Genomic DNA, 25,084 nt, shown 5'->3' on the forward strand with positions numbered 1-25,084 from the left:
ATGTCTGCTTATGTGCCCATGGGTGATTTGAGTCAGCGTTAATGATTAAATCCACGGTCGTAGGTTTCCGATAAAGGTTAGTTACCAGTTGAGAAACATCTGTTTTTAGTGGTAAATCCAGGAAATGTAGAGACAAACTTTACTCTAACTGTACCATGAACTGTATATTTTCATGCATTTGATGGAATAGCCCAGCGAAGCTCTTAACGTCATTTGCATCCCTTTGGTATATTAAACAGATGTCATCTACATGCCCATAGTACAAAATAATATCATCATTGAGATTGAGATTCAAAGCAAAGAACTTGTTTTCCAAATTGTTGACAAAAATGTGTGTTAGAATGACAGAGAGAACTACCCATTGCTAGCCCTTTATTTTGAAGAAATATCTTGCCATTAAAGGAAAGTAATTGAATGAAAATGAAGCTTGCAGTAAATTCAGTAATTCACAAATTTCTCCAGTGCTTATTTTATTGGATTTAATCAAATTTCTCCTAATAATTTCCAATGTTTTCGCAATGGGGATGTTAGTGTATAAATTTTTGATGTCTAATGATGCCAGAGTCACTTCCTGAGAGATAATAAGCTCTCTAACAATATTAACCAACTTGTAACTATTTGTCAGGGAATAAAACCCTGTAAAAGTAAAGACCTTTAACTTTGTATTAAGGAAACATTTGGATTTGAATTAGAAGTATGACTTGAGTCAACCACTGCCTCGCCAGATGGTTTTCTTTGTGAAGCTTTACCTGGGTCCCGAGTATGGGAAGCTGTGGGTTCGGAACAGCCATACATTTTTTTTTATCAACCTAGCATTGGAGGAAGAAATTAGAGGAGGTGATATGCCCTTTAAGCTTCTTTAAATTGAGGGAGAGGATCCCTCTTAATTTCAAATATGCCATTTACTTCAAAGAAGTGTAGTGTTTTAGAAATATAATCAGTATCTGATATCAGGACCACAGAGTTGCCTTTATTTGTCTTCTTTGACAAAGACATTGCTATTTTGCAGTTTAGTGTTAAGATTTCTAGCAGTAGGCATCTAATGAGTCTTAGTGTCCATCTTATTATTAGCTTTCTTCAACAACTTTACTATTTTAACAGCAATTTCTGATTGCGTCCTTTACAAATTTTTACTTAATTCACAAGCTGTTTAGACACCCACAGTCATTTTCTTGATAACACCATCATTTGTCTTAACTGGTAGGTTATAACTGAAACCTTTACCAAGTGACCTACGTTCCTTGTTTGACAAAACCACACGAGTGAGGTTAACCATCCTGCTTACAAAAATGTTTATGAACATGCTCACAATGACCTAGGTTATCATGTTGTTGTTGTGAGACGAGGAAACTTAGCGTACCGTATTTACTCACATCTAAGCCGTACTTGAATCTAAGCCGCACCTGAAAAATGAGACTTGAAATCAAGGAAAAAAAAAATTTCCTGGATCTAAGCGGCACCTGAAATTTGAGACTTGAAATTCAAGGGGAGAGAAAAGTTTTAATCGCACCTCCAAATTGAAACAAAGTTGGTCCATTGTAACATGAGACACAATTTAGGTCAAATGGATGAAGATATGGCTACAGTAGTTTGGTTCGAGTCGTAAGCTTAACAGTTAAGCTTTACCAAGTAGCCATTGCTATGTGTCAGGTGCTCCGTCCTTATTTGTACAGATACCCTTCCTTTTTCAAGTGCTTCATCTGGTCTGAATCGATTGCTTATTTTGCTTTGATCTGATAAGTGCCGTTCTCTTTGTTATAGGTGTTCATGTCACTCTAAACTGAAACTACATTATTTTAATGTATCATGCATTGTTTGTCACATTGTGATAATGAGTGTTTATGACCTGTCGCCGCTCGCGGCATGGCTAGCTTTTGTGCCTCACTACTGTGGCTGTCGGAAAAAAAAAAATTAGAGAGAGAGAGAGGAATTGTCTCATAAGCGAAACAATGGCAAGAGACAGCTATTTGTTGTTACTTACACTGCTGCTTTCTTTGATAATGATCAACAAGAACCAAATAATAGACTGCGTATGATAGAAGATGTTCTGAACGAGAGTTTAGAGAAAATTTTTCTCCATTTGAAAATCTTTGCAGATGCCTCTTTAGTACATTACATTCTGCACAGAAATTAGAGTCATCTTAGATTTAAAAATCTAGTCAGTTTCCGTCCTTCATTTCTGATTGTATCTGTTGTGTGTTGGCAGGAGAGCCAACACTGTATTATTAGAGGAAGCTGAAAGGCACGCGTTTTAGCTCACGCAGGCTGGCGTGAGGTCTGGAACAGGACAAGGAAATTAGACTTAAGAAAAATGGACGTTGCTGGTGGAATACTTAACTTTAATCCATTAATGATGAGCGTCGCTCTTGACTGTACATGGCTCAGTATCAATAGTAACTGGTAATGGCGCCTTGCTAGGTCATAGCAAATGATGTAGCTGAAGGCTATGCTAACTATCGTCTCGGCAAATGAGAGCGTATTTTGTCAGTGAACCATCGCTAGCAAAGTCGGTTGTCCAACTGGGGCGAGTGCTAGGAAGTCTCTCTAGACCTGCCGTGTGGCGGCGCTCGGTCTGCAATCACTGATAGTGGCGACATGCGGGTCCGACGTATACTAACGGACCGCGGCCGATTTAAAGGCTACCACCTAGCAAGTGTGGTGTCTGGCGGTGACACCACAGTATCACTATTCAGCATTAAAATAATATGAATATAAACATTTGACATTTGTTGTTGTCTCACTCTAGTTTCGTAGTTTATTAGGCAGACAGGATTTAAATGAGATAGTAGCAAACACGAAAGAATACATGGCACAATGTTTACATTCTTCTACCTTTTCTTTTAATTTATTTACTGACGCAGAGGTTTTGGCGCTAGTATTTATCTTTGTGCCTGCTACATATATTCGGTGGCAGAAGTTAGTTGTGGCGGCACCTACCAACACTTTTCAGAACTTCCGCTTACTTTACACTCGATTCTAGGGCGCAGGCAGTTTTTTGGATTTCAAAAACCAGGAAAAAAGTGCAGCTTACATTCGAGTAAATACAGTACGTTGGTGTCTGAATAAAATACTGGATTTCACCCAGGACAAGAAAACATTAATTAAAGCAAAAATGTTTGCAAACTGAAGAGCAGTCAAAATCTGCTGCAAATAAACATATAATCCTCCTCTTTAATTTCAAGTTAAGCTTAAAGGACATATCAGTTCCTCTAATTTCCTCCTCCAATCCTTGTTTAATAAAAAAAGTACAATAGTCCTGAATCCACAACCTCCCATGCTCAAGGCCCAGGCAAAGCTTCACCAAGAAAACCCATGTAATGAGACCAGTGGTTGACTCACGTCATGCTCCAAACACAAATGTGAATAGTTTCCTTAATAGAAAATTAAAGAAGATTTTTATTTTACATGGTCTTATTCCCTGAAAAACAGTTATGAGTTGGCTAATATAATAAACTGAGTTCATTTCTTCATCATGGACTCCAGCCTCAGCTTCCCTTACCTGGATGGTCCTCAGCTGATTCACAATTGTATGCTCATTTTACATCATTGCAATTGTGTGTTATAATTTCTTCCATTTTAATGTTCTTAGTTCACATTAATGACCAGTGTTGCCTATGAAACCCGCATTAACTATTTCTAGGTAATTATTTAACACTAGCTTTGTGTTATGTGCTGTACTTCCTACCATTCAACAGTGCCATTGTACACTAATTACCAGTATTGCTTATGAAATCTGTGTTGTAAATAAATAAATAAATAAATAAAATCTATTTCTTGTGCCTGACACTATGTACAGTGGGCAGTGTATGTATTTATATTTTAATCTTAAGTGCTTTGTAACAAAAAATCTTATTCATCATGCCAAACCATAGATTGCCACCTCTATCTGGCAACCTCCTATTGGCTCCGCTCTCCAACAACATGAGATTTGTGTTTAAGACAGTTGTTACTTTATGGTGCTATGTATTATTTGTCTCTCTTTACAGATTTTTTTCAGATTAATCTTACAATGTACAAATTGAAATGTATTGTTAAATAATCACCTCACAACCTGTGACTTCCAAGTATTTTTTATAGTGTCAATCATAGCACTGATTCTACCTTCAAACTGCATAAAAATAGGTGCATACCGCATAAGTGACTTCACGTCACACCTTTTAAAATCAGGATAGTTATTACAGTTCTGTTTACAGACTTCTTATTTTTTTTGGATGATGATAATGTGTGGAAGTGTGTGTAAAACTCTCTATTGAAATTTATCAGTGCTGGAAAAGTTGATTTTGACACACTTCTTTTGAATGGGTTGAATATTTTGTATGAAAGTGGGCCTATACATAGTATGATTGCATACTTTGTTGCTTTTGTGTCCTTCACATTTCCTCTATGTACTGTTTGTTGAAGTGATTTATTGTCAATTCTTGCTTTCTTTTCTGGGAGAACTTAGCTACTACAAAATCATCATACCCGTTTTTATAGCCAACTGATTTAATTGTGCTGATTGCCTTTTGCTGTTTGGTGGGGCAGATGGAGATTTTATGCATACGATGAAGCATTGATCTGAAATTAGCCGTCTGATGCTTGATCGGCTGGCAGGATGTGTCACTGATGGTAACATCCATCGTTGTTGAATCAACAAACACCTCCTTGCTAACTAATACACAAGAGGTCTTCTTATCGTTTAAACCTTTACTCATAGAAATTATAGTTTTCTGAGACAAGTTGTCAGTTATTAAATTCTGCAGCTTTTTATTGTTCTCAGTATTGTGTCATAAAATATAATACACTTTATTTCGACTATTGTTATCATTGGGGACTGGATATTTATGTAATAATAATAACAATTCTCAAATATATATGCATTTGTGTACATAAAATATGCAAGCTACTCATACAGAAATAAACATTTCATTTCTGTTGTGTTAGCCACAAACCAACAATCTTCCAAGTCATTTTTATACTCTCATTATTGTAATTGCCCATAAAATCCCACAAAATGTAATCAAACAAACATTTTTCTATTATTACTTTACACAAGAATATTGTACTCATAATTTTCCACTTCTGTCGTAGTTCGTGATCCCAAAATTACAAACCTGTTTGTGTCCTCATTTTTTCAAATATATCCTGTTTTTGCAATTGTGGTACTTCAATGTCTGACTAAAATTACACCAGTAAAATATTGTAATACAGCCCTTAGTCAGTAGTGCTGTTTGATGCCCTGTAATGTCCTCATGCCATATGCTGTGGCTCTATGTACTTCTGCCTGACATTCAGAAAACAACTCTCACTTTGTAGTCACTTTTCGCAATGTTGCAGCCTGGACACATTGTGTGATAACTGATTCAAAGTAAATCTTAATCGTTGTTTCACTACTTGGCAGCAAATTGATTGATGTTCTCGGGGAAACCAGCCAGGTGCACTTGTAAAGTTGCTGACCTGTTTTTTATCTTGATAGTAGTGATACTTCTTGTCAGTGTCCATCTTCCAGTTACTATTTGATTTGGTGACGAGATGACTTAGACAAAATTTCTAGTTGGTGTGATGAATGGCAGCTACCTCTAAATGTAGAAAAATGTAAGTTAATGCAGGTGAGTAGGAAAAACAAACCCATAATGTTAGAGTACAGCATTAAGAGTGTGCTACTTGACACAGTCACATTGATTAAGTATGTTGGCATAATGTTGCAGAGCAATATGAAATGAAATGAGTGTGTAAGGATTGTAGCAGGGAAAGCAAATGGTTGACTTCAGTTTATTTGGAGAATTTTAGGAGATGAGGTTGATCTGCAAAGGAGTCCGCATGTAGGACACTAGTGCAGCCCATTGTTGAGTACTGCCAGAGGTCGGATTAAAAGAAGACATCAAAGCAATTCAGAGGCAGACTGCTAGATTTGTTAAGGTAGGTTCAAACAACACTCAAAAGTTACAAAAATGCTTCAAGAACTCAAATGTGAATCACAGGAGGGATGGCAAAGATCTTCTCAAGTAGCACTGTTGAGAAAATTGAGAGAACTGGCAATTGAGGCTGAGTGCAAAAATGATTGTACTGCTGCCAACTTACACTGAGCAGCCAGAATATAATGACCACTGACCTATTATCAATATAAACCTGTCCAGGTGATAGCAGCATCACCTGGCGAGGAATGACTGCTACTCAGACACACAGACTGTGCATGTAGTATTGGTGAGTGTGCTGCCTGTGTGTAGAATGGGGAAGGTGTATGATCTATCTGAGTTTGACTAAGGACGTATTGTGATGACCCAGAGGTGTGGCATGAGCATTTCAGAAACTGCACGACTTGTTGGTTGTTTGAGGAGTGCTGGGTGAGTGTCTTCAATGCGTAGTGAAACCACCTCCAGACATTGTGGAATTAGGCAGCTCATTATAGGTGTCAGACATCGTAGGCTGGGCAGACTGGTAAAGCAGGACAGATGGCAAACTGTGGCCTAACTAACATCATACTTCAGTGCTGAGCAGTATACAAGTGCGTCTGAACACGCAGTGCACCAGACACTCATAACAATGGGTGTCCACAGCAGACGACCCATGCATGTGCTAATGTTAACACCACAACAGTGGCAACTACTACTGAAATGGGCACATGACCGTCAACACTGGTCATTGGTGCAGTGGCAGAGTATTGCATGGTCTGATGAAACCCGATACCTTCTTCATCATGCCAATGGGAGGTCACAAATCCGTTGTCTTCCAGGGGAACAGCTCCTTGACATCTGTACTGCGGGATGAAGACGAGCTGGCAGTGGCTCCATTATGCTCTGGGGAACATTCACCTGGGCACCTGTGAGTACAGTGGAGCTCATGCAAGGCACCATTATGGCCAAGGAGTATCATGCACTGGTTGCAGACCACATACACCCCTTCATGACGATCATGTTTCCTGATGGCAGTGGCGTTATTCAACAAGAAAATGTGCCATGTCACAAGGCCAGGAGTGTGTGATGGAGTGGTTCAAGGAATGTAGTGGTGAGTTCCAATTGATGTACTGGCCCCGCAACTCACCAGATCTGAACCCGCTCGAACACATCTGGGATGTGATTGAATGTGGCATCAGAGCTCATCACCCCCTTCCCCGGGAATTAAGTGACTTGTGTGTGCAGATCTGGTGCCAACTCCCTCCAGAGACCTACCAAGGCCTCATTGCTTCCATGCAATGATGTGTCACTGCTGTTATCCATGCTAAAGGTGGACATACTGGCTATTCGATAATTTGATCATAGTGTTCTGGGTGATCAGTGTAGATGTCACATAAGGACTGCAAAGATAATATTAGAGAGATTAGAGCTCATATGGAGCCATGTAGACAGTCATTTTTCCCCTGCTCTGTTTGCGAGTGGAACGTGTAAGGAAATGACAAGTAGTGGTACGGGGTACCTTCTGCCAGGCACCATACAGTGGCTTGCAGAGTATGTATGTGCATGTAGATGTAGGTGTAGAAGTTTGTTAAATGATGAACACAACACTGTATAATTTAAGTTGCAATCTTTTCACATTTATTGACATCAGTAGGATAGTGATACCAGCTTTTATCCAGTAATTTGGACTGTTAATGTGTCACAGGTCAGCACCTACCCTATGAATGTTTCGACAGAATGGTAATATTTTCACTGTCCACTTTCACTGCAGGGCTCTGACTAACAACCAAATGAAGTCTGTTTTAGTTACTTTTTTTGCAGCACGTAGTAACTGTTCCCACGAAATAACTTATGACATGATGTTTACAATTTAGTAGCGAAGCACAGCCTGACTTCTAACAACACTGAGATTATCACATCATGGTCATATAACATGATGTAAACTTTTTGATAACTAACCAACGACTGACTTTCTGATGCTGGCTTGCAACGCAAAGATGTTGACAATTTCGTTATTATGCACTGACTGGCCACAGCATTGTCCAGTAAACCTACCTAGAGACTCATGTAAGATTAAAAGTCAAAATTTGTTGTTATGTTTTTAACATTAACATAACAGGTAATAGAGTTAGAGTACACAAAATTATAACAGGCAAAGGAGCAAGTCTGTTGAATTGTTAGCTGGATAATCAGAAAAAAGGGCAGAATTATAAGTACTGCTTTATGGATATGGTTTCTACTTCCACGGCAGCTCCCAGAGCCTACCAAACATTGCTAAAAATGAAAGTTTCCAAATTGGGTAGTTAGCAAATTAACAAGTTCTTCTAATGAAAGTAGGCATTTTTGGAATCAGAAATATCTGGTCTACTAATCTGTAGTACTGAATTTTGGAAACAACCAGTTTTTAAGAGTCAAACAGTCTGGATAACAAAAGCTTTGACTCAGAATAATTTTTGGAATAGGAAGTTTTTGGGAAAAGTAAAATGTTTATGGAAAAGAGGAGAATGTGGGCTTTTAAATGAGTTACATCAATTTATAAACAAACAGCTATTTGCTCACTAAAGATTTCAATTTCATGTGTTCCTTCCAAATCTTAAAGTCTACATATTTCTGAATAAAAATTATTTCCAGATAAATTAATCATAATAGTATTATTAATGATTGAGAAATTACACTATGAATAAGTCTCATGAAAATGTGGTATGAATAAGAATTTACCTATTTTGTGTAACTGTCACATATGTGTCCTTCGCAAAATTGGCTCAAATAAAGGATAAAAAATGATGTTGATATGAGGGATGGCACAAGAAAAGTAGGATGATTCCACGTTGGTCTGTTACATACCCACTCTTTGCTTTCTTAGTTACACAGAAATGATGTAGTGGCAAGTTTCCACACTGCCGTAGTTTGCATTCAGGGAAAGCACTTTTTCCTAGTCATTCTGAATACAATGACAGACATGTCAAATACCCCACACTGTTCCACTGTTTAACTTTGAACATTGTGATCCATCTCTAAAGATGTCGGTGTTCATGAGACATTAAACCTTAATATTCTCTTCCTCCATAGTACCGATTTTTCAGCTAGTCACAGACTTTGTCTTCCTCCCTTTCTCCTTACTAGTGATCCTCATTCTGTTGAAGTTAAGTTCCTCAAGTGATCTAGAAAGAATTTTTTGATAACAAAAACAAAACCATGATGACAAATCTCTGATTCCAGTAGCAAAGTCAGGAAGTAAAACTTCTGAAAATTAATTTTTCGTTGAAATATAGATCAAATTTCTTGATAGTATCAAAAATTATGAAATGAAATTTGCTGAATGCATTTCTGAGTCAAAACTTCTAACCAGCAAATTTACAAACTGCAAAACAAATTCTCAAAATTTATTTCAGTACAGTACAATTTGCCCAAACTGTTATATAATTTACCAGATAGAAAGCAGTTTTAATGTCAAAAATGAACAATTATCATAAATAATTTGACATGTTCATATTTTTTTAACCTTTTCATTACTGTGCTGTGTTTTCACACACTTCAGTCGATGTAGTTCTCAACGTTGTCACAAGATGGCACATAATTCATACTGGAACATTTCAGTAGCTTGCATTTACAATCTGTAGATGGCATTGTCATTGTCAATTTAGCTTTGCTCATGGTGAAGGGCAGACACATTTTCCATCCCTGGGATTTAACAAACCTGCCTACAGTAGTGGAGTCTCCCAGTTCTTACAAATATGGTAAGTAGAAATTGTCATAGAAATCAGTGCACATGTGGTACTGTTTTAAAAAATTATATTTAATATGAAGAGAAGAGAATTTCTAACGAATCTTAAACATCTGATGTTAGAAAGTTACACCCAATGCAAAGCACAGTCATCAGGTAGATTTCCGAGAGATTGTCAACTGAGGCTGAAAAGGAACTGTAACAAGAATTGCAATGGAACTGCCCCCCAAAAAAATCATCACAGAGCAGGTGTGTGGTATGTCACAGATCCAAAGACATGAAAACAGCAGCACTGCACACACAGCAAATTTTGTTTGATCCACATATTAAATGTGAGCAAGCTATACATTACAGCTACAATTAGAACAGGATAAGTGCATTTATTATTTCTCTTATTTTTACCAATGTGAACATGAAAGAAAATTACAAAAATTTTCAGAACTTTTAGAAAATAATGCTGTTATGGGAAAATCAATTTTTTTTAGTAATTGGTGTATGTTGTCAAGGTTCATTAACAATGTTTTCACTAATATTTGAAACAAATTATGTTTTTTAATTTCCAAATAAAAAAATTGAAATTACTTAAATCTGACCACACTAATAATGTTAAATTTGTTGACCACAGTAACAAATAGTTTAAAATAAAGACAGCCATCTGTCAATGTGCATAGTAAACTAGCATGTTTTAATTAATTAACACTGGATATTTGTATATGTGTATCAAGTATTAGTATTCATGAGATAATTAGGAAATCATTTGTTATTCTTGGCACAGTGGTTAAGACACTACACTTAAAAGAAAAATAGTTCAAATCCCCTTCCAGACATCAAGATTGGGCTTTATGTTCTTTTTCTCAATCACTTATAGCAAATAGGAAACTCCTAGAATGATTCTTTTGAAAAACACATGGTGGCTGAGTGTCCTCCCTGCCCTGGTTCAATCTGAAACCGAGTTTTGTCTCTAATGGACTCATTGTAGACATTAGGTTAATTCTTAATCTTAAACTGACCCTACAACTACATTCCGTAAACAGCGTATAACTTCATTGTTTTAATACAGATTTCAGAAAAACAGCGTAACTTTATATCAGAAACTTGCTTATATAATTTGTTTATAGGCCTAATTCTCGTAATGTTTTTGGAGGATCAAACTTAAAGTATCTCGTTTAATTGTCCTTTTTTTTCATTCCATCAAGTGAAATATATAATAAATAGCGTATACCTTCATTGTTTTAATACAGATCTCAGAAAAACAGCGGAATTTTAAATCAGAAACTTGCTTATATACATTTGTGAATAGGCTTAATTCTTGTAACATCTTTTTTGATTTTCGGTAATTTAATTGATTTATTCTAGCTAAAGTATTATTTTTGCCATGAGAGAGAAGTGCCTGACTTGCCATAGAATTGTTAGTTCCGGGGTTTGGTGTGATGGATGCAGTAGTTTTTTTCATTGGGGGCACTGCAGTGGTGTGGGTGTCGGGAAAGTGGATCAGGCTCATCAGTGGTTTTGTAGGATTTGCAGCAGAGATAGGAAGATAGTGGAACAGGAGGGGAAAATTGCTGCCCTTCAGGCTGAGCTAGATCAGGCTAGGGAAGATCTGGACAGGTTAAGGAGGGAGAAGGGCAAAGAGAGGTGGGGAGTGGCAACAGGTAACAGAAGGAACAGGCCTAGAATAAGTTTGACCTGTTGCTTCAGTTAGAAACTGATGAGCCTCAAGCAGAGGTAGGTGTAGACAGGACACAACAAACTTTCAATAGGAAATTGAAAAAGAATGTAAGAAAGTCGTCAAAAAGGAAGAAAGTTTTGTTGTTAGGCAGTTCGCATACCAGAGGTGTAGGCCAACTTCTGCAGGAGGAATTAGGACCAGAATACCAGGTCACAAATTTTTTCAAACCAAGTGCGAGTCTGGATCAGGTGACAAAGGATTTAGGTTCACTCTTTAAAGGATTTACCAGGGAAGACACCGTGGTTATTGTGGGAGGGCCAGGGAACAGTATCGACAGAGATCCTGGGTACAGCATAGAGTGTGACCTGGTAAAGATTGCGTCGGCATCGAGACACACCAATGTTGAATTTGTATCTGTCCTGAGACGCCATGACCGGCCTCATTTGAACTCTTCTGTTGGGAGAGTTAATTTGGAGTTGGAATGGCTGCTTGGGTCGGGTGCAGGGGCTCATATTGGTGTGGTTCCTGTTGATTCTCTCAGTAAGTGGGACTATACCAGGCACGGCCTACATCTCAACAGGAAAGGGAAGGATAAACTGGCTGGGGTAATAGAAGGAAATTTAAGGGGGGGAGGCACTGCCATGAATGGTAAAATACCAGTGGTTACAGGTGTTGGAGCAGCACCTTTTTTAGGATAGGTAAGACAGAAAGATGTCAAGTTCTACAAGAGGTCAGGATTGAAACAAATCTTCAGTTTAGGAAAGAAATTAAACAGCACAATTCTAGCATATTGGATCACCAATCACAGCTGTCAATTATTAATCACCAGAAATTTTATCTCCACCAAGTTGTATCTCAGTCCTAGATAATTGCATTGATGAATTAAAGTCACCCAACCCAGTTGACATAATTTGCCTCTCTGAACACCATGCGACCACTGGTATAGGAACTAGGCCTAAGCACAATGAGAAACTCAGACAGGAGAGTACTGCAAATGTTAGAATAAGGAAAGGTTCTCATAAAAGTATAATTAAAAATAATGTAAGTATATTTCATCAAAATATTGGGAGTTTAAAAATAAAATAGATGAGCTTCTGGTTTGTTTAGAAGATTTAGATGCTGAGGATGAAATAGATATACTATGCCTGTCTGAGCATCACATTGTTACTGATATGGATAAGGTAAATGTAAGTGGATATAAGCTCTCTGCACATGTAATTAGAGAAAATATGGAGAAAGGAGGAGTTGCCATATATGTCAAAAGTTATCATTGTGCAAAAAGTATAGAAGCAAAAAAGTTTTGTGTAGAGAAACATATAGAAGCATGTGACTGTGAGCTTAAATTAAATAAAGGCACATTTATAATTGTAACTGTATATAGGTCCCCATCGGGAAATTTTCATCTATTTCTGAAAAATTTGGACTCCTTGTTGTGCTATCTGTCAGACGGGGAAGCAAATTATTATTTGTGGGGACTTCAATGTAGATTCTCTGAAAGAGGGTAATAGGAAAAATGACCTTGAAGTATTACTCGGTTCTTTCAATTTGACACCCGTTATTGATTTTCCTACTCGGGTGGTAAAGGATAGCAGCTCACTGATACATAACTTCTTTATAGACCAAGATAAGTTTAACCAGATAAATGCTCTGCCTGTTGAGAATGGTCTTTCTGATCATGGTACACAGCTAGTTACAATATATGATATAGCTCCATTCAGCAGTACTGAACAGTCCTCCAAAGTAGTACGTTCAGTCAACGATTTAACAATTGCAAATTTCAGGGAAAGCCTACAGCAGTTAGACTGGGATGAGGTGTACCGTGAACCTGATGCCAATTTAAAATATAATTTATTTCATGACACTTTTGTAAATGCATTTTAAAACTGCTTCCCCAAGAAAATAGTTAAATATACTCGTAAGAAACCATGTAACAAACCATGGCTTACTAAGGGTATAAAAATATCTTGTAACCGGAAAAGGGAAATGTATCTGACAGCAAGAAAGAGTAGTGACCCAGAAACTATCAAACATTATAAAAACTACTGTGCTATATTAAGAAAAGTTATTAAAAAATCCAGAAGTATGTGTATCATATCTGAAATCAGCAACTCTGATAATAAAATTAAAACAATTTGGAATACTATTAAAAGAGAAACAGGTCAACCAAGAGCACAGGAAGACAGCATTACCATCAAATTGAATGAAAACTTTACGAACAAAAAGTCAGGGGTTGAAAATATTTTTAATAATCATTTTCTAAATGTTGTGGATATAGTAGGATCCAGGTGTTCATTAGAAGATGCTAGGCCGTTAATGGAAGAGGCCATACCTGTGCAATTTGATACAATTGAAATCTCACCCACTTCTCCCTCTGCAATTAGGAAAATAATAAACTTGCTTAAAAGCAAAAACTCACATGGAATTGATGGCATTTCCAGCAAAATACTAAAAGCTTGTTCTCAACAGATAAGTAAGATTCTCAGCCACCTGTGTAATAGCTCTCTGGAACAGGGCATTTTCCCTGATAGACTGAAATATGCTATTGCTATACCTTTGCATAAAAAAGGGGATAGATCTGATGTCAACAATTACCGTCCAATCTCCCTTCTAACAGCTTTATCCAAAATTTTTGAGAAAGTAATGTATTCAAGAGTAGCTGAAGGAAGTCATTCACGAGATGTGCATGATCGGGGTGGGAATTGTCGTCCATGAGGACGAATGTCTCACCAATATGCTGCCGATATGGTTGCACTTTGGTTGGAGGATGGCATTCACGTATTGTACAACCATTGCAGCGTCTTCCATGGCCGCCAGTGGCAAACGTCGGCCCCATATAATGCCACCCCGAAACATTAGGGAACCTCCACCTTGCTGCACTTGCTGGACTGTGTGTCTAAGGCATTCAGCCTGACCAGGTTGCCTCCAAACACGTCTCCGACTATCGTCTGGTTGAAGGCATATGCAACACTCATTGATGAAGAGAATATGATGCCAATCCTGAGTGGTCCATTCGGCACGTTGTTGAGCTCATCTGTACCATGCTGCGTGGTGTCATTGTTGCAAAGATGGACCTCGCCATGGACATCAGGATTGAAGTTGTGCACCATGCAACCTATTGCACACAGTTTGAGTCATAATGCGATATCCTGTGGCTGCACGAAAAGCATTATTCAACATGGTGGCGTTGCTGTCAGGGTTCCTCCAAGCCATAATCCATAGGTGACGGTCATCCACTGCATTAGTAGCCCTTCGGTGGCCTGAGCGAGGCGTGTCATCGACAGTTTCTGTCTCTCTGTATCTCCTCCATATCCGAAAAACATTGCCTTGGTTCACTCCGAGATGCCTGGACACTTCCCTTGTTGAGAGTCCTTCGTGGCACAAAGTAACAATGCGTACGCGATTGAACCACGGTATTGACCATCTAGGCATGGTTGAACTACAGACAACACAAGCCCTGTACTTCCTTCCTGGTGGAATGACTAGAACTGATCGGCTGTTGGACCTAATTTTTATGAATGACAAAATTCCATTTGTAATAAGTTATTTTTTGTGACTGAATGTTGTTGTGATTGTTGCATTCCTGGTGAAGAAATAGTGTCTTTGGCAACTACCTGTCAGATAGTCTCCCAACAGTTACTCTAAAAGTATTGTCAAGTTATTGTTTGAGAGTATTCAAGTATGTTTTAACCAAAATATGACCCATTCCATGCCTCACATTTTGGCTTTAAATGAAAATACTTCAATCTATTAATGTCTCTGTAACATGACCAACGATCGTTAGTGGTATTCACTCCCATAAATGTCTGCTGTTAGTAGAATTTCTTCTACCAACAACAACATTTTAGAATACAGCACTAAACTTAATGTTAGTTGGGCTAAAATTATTCATGATAAACAATATAAAGGAAAGGATAGATTGCTACTCACCGTAAAGATGACACGTTCAGTTGCAGACAAGCACAATGAAAAGTTTGTGTGTGTGTGTGTGTGTGTGTGTGTGTGTGTGTGTGTGTGTGTGCGCGCGCGCGCGCACACATTCTTTTCTGTAGAGGGCTTTGGCCAAATGGTAAATTATAACAATCTTCTCGTTGTGCCAGTTACATTTTTTATAATTTTGATGTTTCAACCTGGATTTTCCATTGTTTGATTGTTCATGATAAAACTAAATGTGATGAAATCATGCTGTGAGGATGTTAATGTGTTTCTATTGTTTTTTGAAACAATGACAAAAGTGTAGATAGAACTTCACAGTGTGCTAACATTTTTAACAAATTAAATTCTACCACAATTGCATGAACATTTAGTATCATCATAAAATCAAAACCACAAAATTTTTAGTGGGTTTCCATCTGAAGAACTTCAGAGATAAAAATGATTTTTGGAATATAATACTAGATTGCAAACCCATCTGACAGAAAATTGAATTTGGCGTGTAATTTTTTAGTCCAAAGTACGCAGTTTACACCAGCACTATTAATAAACATCTTTTTTGTTTATAGGTCAGTGGTTCCAGTCCAGATTTGGTATCACCTCATGCACAACCATCTGCTCAAAATGTTGTTCTTGGTGCTGAAACACATCACACATATATGGACGTAGCTAATGTTCTTGACTCAGGGATGAGATGCTGCGCAGGTGCCCAAGAGCAGTCAGAGCCCATATATGAAAATATACCATTGCCCTGGGCATCACAGTCGGGATGTTCAAGAAGCCGCGCTTCTAGTATCCAGTCAGCACCAGAGATGGGCAGTCCTGTCACAGCTATGGAGGGTCAACGGAGATGGCCGAATGCAATAATGACTGTACCTTCAGCAACACCAGCAGCTAATGTGTCTGTTAGTGTCCACTCAGCGTATGATGTCAGTAATACATCTCTACAAGAAACTTATGTGCAAAATGCGCCTGATACTGTATGCCAGTCACCTGGTGAACCAACAAATCCTGGTATTGCAGGTATGTTACTGACAAAATCTATCATTTTAAACAGCCAGAAAATAGTGGAGTTTATAGAATCAAAAACTGGTCTGAAAAATAGGAACTTACAATGTTTGTCCAAAAATCTGATATTCGAAACAGCTTTTTGTTAAGATTTATCAATTATTTGTGTTGATAGCATTTTATGTAATAACGACATCAAACTAATCTTTAATAAAGCTACTTGTGTAAGAGATCCTTTAGAAAAAAAATCAGCTGAATGATATTTTAGAGAATTCAGATGTGTCTTTCATGTATGGAAGCTGTTGTATTACAGTATTCAGAAGTAGTATATTATGAATAAGGAAATGTGGCAAGTCAGGTGAATGGGGGGAGGAAAAGGAGAAAATTACACTTCAGCACACACAATTAAATGTTTAGCTTGTGAAAGTTCATAATGCCAGCCCATACTGTTTTCACAACTGTTTGCAACACCATTTTTGAGCTTTGATTGCCTGTAATTGAAATGTGAATCCTCTCTCATTCTGCTGCCAAAACACACACACACACACACACACACACACACACACACACACACACACAGAGGCTGATTTACTAATTTGTTCACTCAACTAAGAACCCCAGCATATGCAACAGCTCATATGCTTTGAAGAAACAATGAAATTAATTTTCCAGAAAGTCTCTTTATTGATTCACAGATTAGCTTCCAGACTGTTAAAAGAGGAAGTGGTATAATTCGGGTAAGTGCTCTGGTAGCGTCTGAGGCTTGAATTAAGTGGGTAAGAGCATCTTAGGACCATTTTTCATGAGTGGGTTACTGAATGTCAACTTCTCAACACTTTGTTTTCCACCATTGTTGAAGGAAAAGGTGTGTTCAGGTTGTTAGTCTTCCTGAGAAATCAATAGAAAGGAGATTCACATAAAATACTTTTTTGCCACTGTGAGTTTTGTACTATGAAATGAGATGATATATTTTTTAAAAGCTTTCACTGTCTTCACTCTCATTCACCTAATGGTCTTAAAGGGAATAGCTGTTACTTCGAAATCAGTCAACAGATTACAAGGGAGAACTATCTTGGTGGAAACAGCAACATTGCAACAGACCACAAAACTCTAAAACAGAAAATTGCTTTTGGAATATTCAGTTGTAAGAAAGCTACACAGTATCGTGAACTTCAGCAAAGGTGTCACATTACAAAAACACCATGAAAATTAATATGAATTATGTTTCATATGCAAGTGTTTCTGTAGTACATTACTACTGGGTTGAAAGACCTCTGCATAAGATAACTCAGTGTTTAAAATGTATATATGATATATTTGTGTGTGTGTGTGTGTGTGTGTGTGTGTGTGTGTGTGTGTGTGTGTGTGTGTGTGTGTGTGAAAGAAAAATAAAAGAACTAGTCCACATTCCAGGCAAAAATTTTCCACCAACTTATTTTTCAAGTGTTACTGCCAATGTCAAGTGACTTTCAGCACTCTGTATATGAGGCAATGCTGAGAAAGGCAACAGTATGTTAGTGTGATTTGTCACTGGCACAGCTTGTAACACGTGGTCAGCATCAGCTCCACTACATCATGTTGCAAATTCTCATAGATGACACAGTGGAAATTCTCTTTACTGTTTTTTATTTAATATTAAAAACAATGTAATTTACCAACTCACTTAGGTAAGATATTTTAATCTCACTCCTTAAAACTAGGAAGGGTTATACCTACCTGGGTAGTGAACTTAGTGTGGGTGCATGGGCAAGACCTTTGCAGTTTCTTAATTACTCCAAGCTTGGATTCAGGAGATTTACTCTACAGCTGATTGCATGTTGATTTTGGAGACAGCTATGTGAGAGAGATTCCTGCCAAATTATACCAAAGAAATGGTATACATTTGTTTTTAATTTTTTCCCTCTCCAACGCACAGCTCTGTACATGAGTATTCCCATTGAGATCCTCCTACCTTGGAACACTCTTGTTCCTCCTTTCCCAGTACTGTTTTATGTTTAGAGTTGATGACATACAGTCTGAAAATTCAGAGGAAAAGAAAAATTTTCTGCCAATGCATTGTTTTAAGTGTGGTCATCAATGCAGTTGTCATTAACGTTAAATGCCCATGAGAAAGATTCAGCACATTGCTCATCCGCAGATGATTTCTAGCTTTTGATACAACCTAACAAAAATGAACTGACAATTTTAACTGGCTTATGAAGCAGTAGCAGGCAGAGAAAAGTAATTTAAATTTTGAATGAGATGCCTGTTGAGTTTCTTTGTATGTTAAAGTACTGTATTTTAATTTAAGAGTCTCTGTTCTGAATTTGACTCAGTGTGCTTCTGAGTATCATTTTTACCCGATTCCTGCACCATTGAAACCAGGCAGCAGAATTTTTCAAGGAATTCAACATTTTAAAATGTACTCTGATGAGAGGAGCAGCACATAAAACAAATTTAAAGTAATAAAAAAGTCACTACAAAGTTTATCGCCATGCAAAAATGTCATTATTTGATTGCCACCAAATGGTAAAAGAAGTACAGTGGATCTGAATAATGTTCATGGATGTAACAAGTATTGTACTGCATCCTGATAGCATCACATCATCAAGTGTGTATGGAAAGAAAATGGGTAGTGTTTGGATGCAAACAAGTGGATTTCTTTCCACACTCTTTCCCCAATTTGAGGTGGTACTTCATCTCTAATGACATCAGTGTTCATGGGATCCACCCCCCACCCCAACAAACCCTAATTTTTTTCATACTTTGGAAATTGGTGTGATGAGTATTAAGATTTCATACCAGTGTTGACATACACTGCCAGACAAAGAAAACTGCATCACCAAGAAGACATGCTCAAATGTCGATGTAAATTCATGTGTGTACATACCATCAGTTAGTAGGTAAATGATAAGAGTTGCAGTTCTCTGTGACAGGTAGGATGGCCACCAGAATCCATTAGTGTTGTTGTCAGTTCTGGTAAGGTGCATAAAGAGCGTGAACTGCATCACATGTTGAGTGGTCACTGTGAAAGATATGTAGATGCTTCGTATTTATGTGAGATGGCCTTATTAGCACCTAACAGTTTGAAAGGGAGCCTCATTGTGGATCTCCATTTGGCCAGCCAGTTGAACTGTGCAATATTCTGATTTGTGAGGAATTTGGATGTGACAGTGGCTCAGTGTTGGACTGCAAGGGAACATGGAGGCAGGTATACTCATCTTCAAGGTTCTAGTTGAACACATCTGACCACCACTTGGGAGGATCACTGTTTTGTGCACCAAGTACTTCTTCACCCCTCCACACTTGTGCCTGCCATCCAAGAACAAATAATCGACTCCCTGTGACATTCTGGGTAATTCAGCGCCATTGGTCAGATACTAGCAGCAGCTGGACTAGGGAATTACCATACCAAGCGTACGATGCTGTTAACACCGCAACACAAATTGCTGTTTTTGGAGTGGTGCCAGGACCAGGAAGCATGGACTGCTGATGTGTGGTGTCACATTGTGTTCAGCAATGAATCACAGTTCTGCGCTATACCCAATGACCATTGCCGGCTAGTATGGCAGCGACCTGTGGGGAGGTCCCATTCTTCCAATGTTTTGAAGAGACACAACAGTGTTACTCATGACATGGTATTTGTAGCAATCAAGTATGACTTCAGGTCTTGGCTGCTGGTAATTGACGGAACTATCATGGTACAGTGGTACATCAGGGACGTCCCTTATCCTCATATTACCTCTCATGCAAACGTACTGGGTGTCATTTCCAAAAGGACAGTGCTCATCCACAAACGGCACACATTGCTATGAACTGTACGTGTGATGATTTTAGACTGGGTTTTTTAGTGTGTTTCTTGGTGGTTGGCTTTTCCTTTTTTCTCTCTCTGGTTGGCCAACCACTGTCACACTGTGTGTGATTTTAATTCCTTTTTTCTGGTCTCTGTCTGAGTCTTTCTTGTCCTGTATCTTCTCTTGTTATCTCCATTGTTCATTTTTATTCTTTGTGGGTGTTTGAAGTTTTTGGAAAAAGGGACCGATGGCCCTAGCAGTCTGGTCCCTTCAATCCCACAAGCCAACCAACCAACTGTACATGTGACTTATACACTGTGTGATCAAAAGTATCCAGACACCTGACAGAAAATGACTTACAAGTTGATGGCACCATCCTTTGGTAATGATGGAATTCAATGTGGCGTTGGCCCACCCTTAGCCTTGATGACAGCTTCCACTCTCGCAGGCATATGTTCAATCAGGTGCTGGAAGGTTTCTTGGGGAATGGCAGCCCATTCTTCATGGAGTGCTGCACTGAGGAGAGGTATCGATGTTGCTAGGTGAGCCCTGGCGCGAAGTCGGTGTTCCAAAACATCGACAAGGTGGTCTGTAGGATTCAGGTCAGGACTCTGTGCAGGCCATTCCATTACAGGGATGCTATTGTCGTGTAACCACTACACCAAAGGCCGTGCATTATGAACAGGTGCTCGATCGTGTTGAAAGATGCAGTCGCCATCCCTGAATTGCTCTTCAACAGTGGGAAGCAAGAAGGTGCTTAAAACATCATTGTAGACCTGTGCTGTGATAATGCCATGCAAAGCAACAAGGGGTGCAAGCCACCTCCATGAAAAACTCGACCACACCATAACACTACCGCCTCCAAATTTTACTGTTACCGCTACACATGCTGGCAGATGACATTCACCAGGCATTCACCATATCCACACCCTGCCATCGGATCACCACATTGTGTACCGTGATTCGTCACTACACACAATGTTTTTTCACTGCTCAATCGTCCAATGTTTATGCACGTTACACCTAGTGAGGTGTCATTTTGCATTTACGGGCGTGATGTGTGGCTTATGAGCAGTCGCTCAACAGTGACATCCCAGTTTTCTCAACTCCTGCCTCACTGTCATAGTACTTGCACTGGATCCTGATGCCATTTGGAATTCCTGTGTGATGGTTTGGATAGATGTCTGCCTATTACATATTACGACCCTCATCAACTGTCGGCTGTCTCTTTTCAGTCAACAGACATGGTTGGCCTGTACGCTTTTGTGCTGTACGTATCCCTTTACAGGGTGTATATGACCTGGGAGATCTGGGAAAAACCCGGGAATTTTTTCATCCGGGAGAAAACTGGGAAAATCCTGGACATTTTTTAGAATTCCAGGAATTTTTCATTGTAGTTTTCGATTACATTTTTGTAATTTTGACTGGTAAGAATCAATACTCTAACAAAGGATATTACTGTCTACTGCTACTGCAGAATAATACTGCAACAATAAAACATGAACGAGTAAACAAAACGAAAATAAACCATAAATTGCAAAGAAAATGTGCCATATGCAACAACTAAACACAGTGCTCATACAAGGGTTTGCCAACAGCAAAATGTGTCAAAGGCTTTAGTAAGACTTTGCAATGCTTCATAACAACAAATCACCTCCAAGGAGTGTGATGTCACAATTGTTTATATCAGTTCATTTTAGCAGTTACGAGGAGGCTCATGCGCATGCACAATTGAGTGGCATATGAGTAGTACCTTCTTTCATTTCTGGCTACAGAAATGTGGCTGTTGGCTGTGTAAGCAATCGCAGCAAGCAGCTAGATGCAACCGGGAAAAATTTTACTGCTGCGCCCAAGCTGCCAGATTCACGCATGCGCAGTGGGTCCAGATCTATGGGGAGGGAGGGGGGGGGGGGTGGCAAATTCATATTCTGGAGGAGAAAAAACCTTGTTTCACAAAGTGCCTAGCATGCAGCACACGTTGGTCTATCAATTACTCATATGATTTTGATGCGCATCCCTGTTGGTTTTTGAACACACTCTGTAAGTTGATTTTTGAGTGAATCCTAAGCCACGCGGGATAGCCGTGTGGTCTGAGGCAACTTGTCATGTTCGTGTGGCTCCCCCCATTGGAGATTTGAATCCTCCCTCATGTATTTTTAACCAGAAAATCTGGGAAAAATTCGGGAATTTTTTTTCCTTGTCCACGTATACACACTGCTTTATGTTTCCGCTTCACTATCACATCAGAAACAGTGGACCTAGGGATGTTTAGGAGTGTGGAAATCTCATGTACAGACGTATGACACAAGTGACACCCAATCAACTGACCACATTCGAAGTCCGTGAGTTCCGTGGAGCACCCCATTCTGCTCTCTCACGATGTCTTTCACATACCCTCTCAACTCTGAAAGTTTTATTTTGTGTCCCCTTCCACATCTACATCTACAACGATACTCTGCAAGCCACCACAAGGTGTGTGGCGGAGGGTACCCTGTACCACTACTTGTCATTCCCCCTCCTGTTCCACTCACAAACAGAGCGACGCAAAAATGACTGTCTGCACATCTCCATGTGAGTCCTAATTTCTTGTATCTTATCTTCATGGTCCTTATGTGCAATGTATGTTCACGAGAGCAGAAGTGTTTGGCAGTCAGCTTCAAATGCAAGTTCTCTAAATTATTTGAGTTCCCAAAGTATCTCTTTATCACTTAAGCTTTTTTCGAACTTCTGGTAACGAATCTAGCAGCCATCCCCTGAATTACTTCGATGTCTTCCTTCAATCCGACCTGGTACAGATCCTAAACACTCAAGCAGTACTCAAGAATAGGTCGCACCAGCATCCTATACATGGCCTCCCTTACAGGTGAACCACTCTTTCCTAAAATTCTCTCAATAAACCAAAGTCGACCATTTGCCTTCCCTACCCCAGTTTTCACATGTTCGTTCCACCTCATACTGCTTTGCAACATTACGCCCAGATATTTGAACCACTTGACAGTGTCGAGCTGGACACTAATAATACTGTATCCGAACATTACAGGTTTGTTCTTCCTACTCATTCGCATTAACTTACATTTTCCCATGTTTAGGGCTAACTGCCATTCATCTCACCAACTGGAAATTTTGTCTAAGCCATCTTGTATCTTCCTACAGTCACTCAACTTCAACACCTTACTGTACACCACAGTATCATCAGCAAACAACTGCAGACTGCTGCCCATCCTGTCAGCCAAATTATTTATGTATTTAGAGAACCACAGTGGTCTTATCACACTTCCCTGGGACACCCCTGATGATACTCTTGTCTCAGATGAACGCTCGCCATCGAGGTCAACACACTGGGTTCCATTATTTAAAAAAATCTTTGAGCCACTCTCATATCTGTGAACTTATTCCATATGCTTGTACCTTCGTTAACAGCCTGCAATGGGGCACCGTGTGAAATGCTTTCTGGGAATCTAGAAATATGGAATCTGCCTGTTGCCCTTCATCCATAGTTCTCAGTATATCATGTGAGAAAAGGGTAAGCTGAGTTTCGTACAAGCAGTGCTTTCTAAAACCATGCAGATATGTGGACATAAGCTGCTTAGCCTCAAGAAAATTTATTATGTTCAAACTGAAAATCTGGTTTACCTTTTTTATCAGGCAGTATAAATCCCCGTATTGGCTTTTTAATATGTCCAAAATTATATTAGATGAGCACCAATTTTTTAATGTTATGTACACTGGTAAATCCTGGCAGTAAGGTTCCCTTGACCGTTCAGTAGCTGTATCTATGTCTTTATGATTTCTCATAAACCACACACTGCACAGAGCTGTACAATTCTGGAGGCACTTTAGAACATGAGGTATGATAGAGGAAGAACTCTCTCATCAACTATGATTCCCTTAATGCATATCAAACGATACTGCAGATGTATCTAGCAAATAAATGTATTCCAGAACATCCAAAACTAATGGCTAGAGCATAATGGCTTGTTGAGTACAAGCTCATATTGGATAGGGACAAAGCAAGAATTCCACATTAAGATTGCAATTCAGCAGAAGTGATTTAGATAATCCACAACATGTAAATCAGGATGGCTATAATGCCCTTTGATCCCATTCCACATGATCCTTCAGAATACGCTAGAGCTGAACATCCATGACTCTCTTTTCTTAGGTTAAAGTCAGGGAAAGAATTTAGCATTATGCTGGTTATCAGGGCATGTTGGGAACCGACAAAACAAGCAAGCTGATGTAGCAGGGCAAGGAGTCTTTTAGGAGATGCTCAGGGATGCAAACCACTGGGCAAATATTGAGTCAGAAGCTGAGGAGGTACTAGTATGAAAAAGTGGTCTCTGTCTATTTGTACTCTGCTTAGACAAAATAATCGTAGCTCAATAAAGGAATGAGACTGGCACGTGATAGTTATAAGTAGCCCTAGAACTTTATGGGCTTAATAAAGTGATTTGAGGATAAGTAAACAAAACTTTTATAATTATTAATTGTAATCATCTCTCAGTTGCCACCTGACACTCCCCACCCCTGCGCACATGCGCGCGCGCGCCCTCACACACACACACACACACACACACACACACACACACACAGTGTAATGAACAAAAAATATGAGAGCAAGGTGTTCTGGAAGCAACTTGAAAGAGTGCAGTTGAATAAAGGAGAGTCTAAGGAATGAAACACACCTAAGATTATGCCTGTGGAACAAAGAGAAGGTAATAGAATCACTGCAAAGCCTAGACACTGAGTGTAGTATGCAAGTTTCATGTATTAGCAAAGTGGCAGAGAAAGCGGACACAGTCATGGATAATGAGCAATCGACCCCAAGTGGATTTTGTGTGTGTGTGTGTGGGGGGGGGGGGGGGGGGGATACTGTTTTAGGAGTAGCTCTAACGACCACATGGATGTGTGTTCAAGAGGATTATTGGCTGCCAAGTAAAGGCAAGATGTTGTACAGCTCTGGTTATCACTTTCTTTACCAATCTCTTTTACTAAAAACTGTTATTGATGATGTAGTCATCATAGGGACAGAGATAGATGTTATACAGTTTGGCCCTTTAGCAAATTTTCAGATGAGATGGGCTGGTGCCAAAACTGAGTATCATCC

General features: G+C 39.0%; 1 protein-coding gene across 1 annotated transcript in view; it reads left to right on the forward strand.

Annotated features, from left to right (window-relative positions):
* Positions 1-25,084, forward strand: part of LOC124722640 (tyrosine-protein phosphatase non-receptor type 14) — a 169,444-nt gene that overhangs the window by 93,449 nt on the left and 50,911 nt on the right. Inside the window, exon 15 of the mRNA XM_047247787.1 lies at positions 15,766-16,219. Coding sequence (XP_047103743.1) covers positions 15,766-16,219 — 454 coding nt within the window. The remainder of the gene's footprint in view (positions 1-15,765; positions 16,220-25,084) is intronic.

Source organism: Schistocerca piceifrons, chromosome X, assembly GCF_021461385.2.
Source record: "Schistocerca piceifrons isolate TAMUIC-IGC-003096 chromosome X, iqSchPice1.1, whole genome shotgun sequence".
Classification (NCBI taxonomy): Eukaryota; Metazoa; Arthropoda; class Insecta; order Orthoptera; family Acrididae; genus Schistocerca; species Schistocerca piceifrons.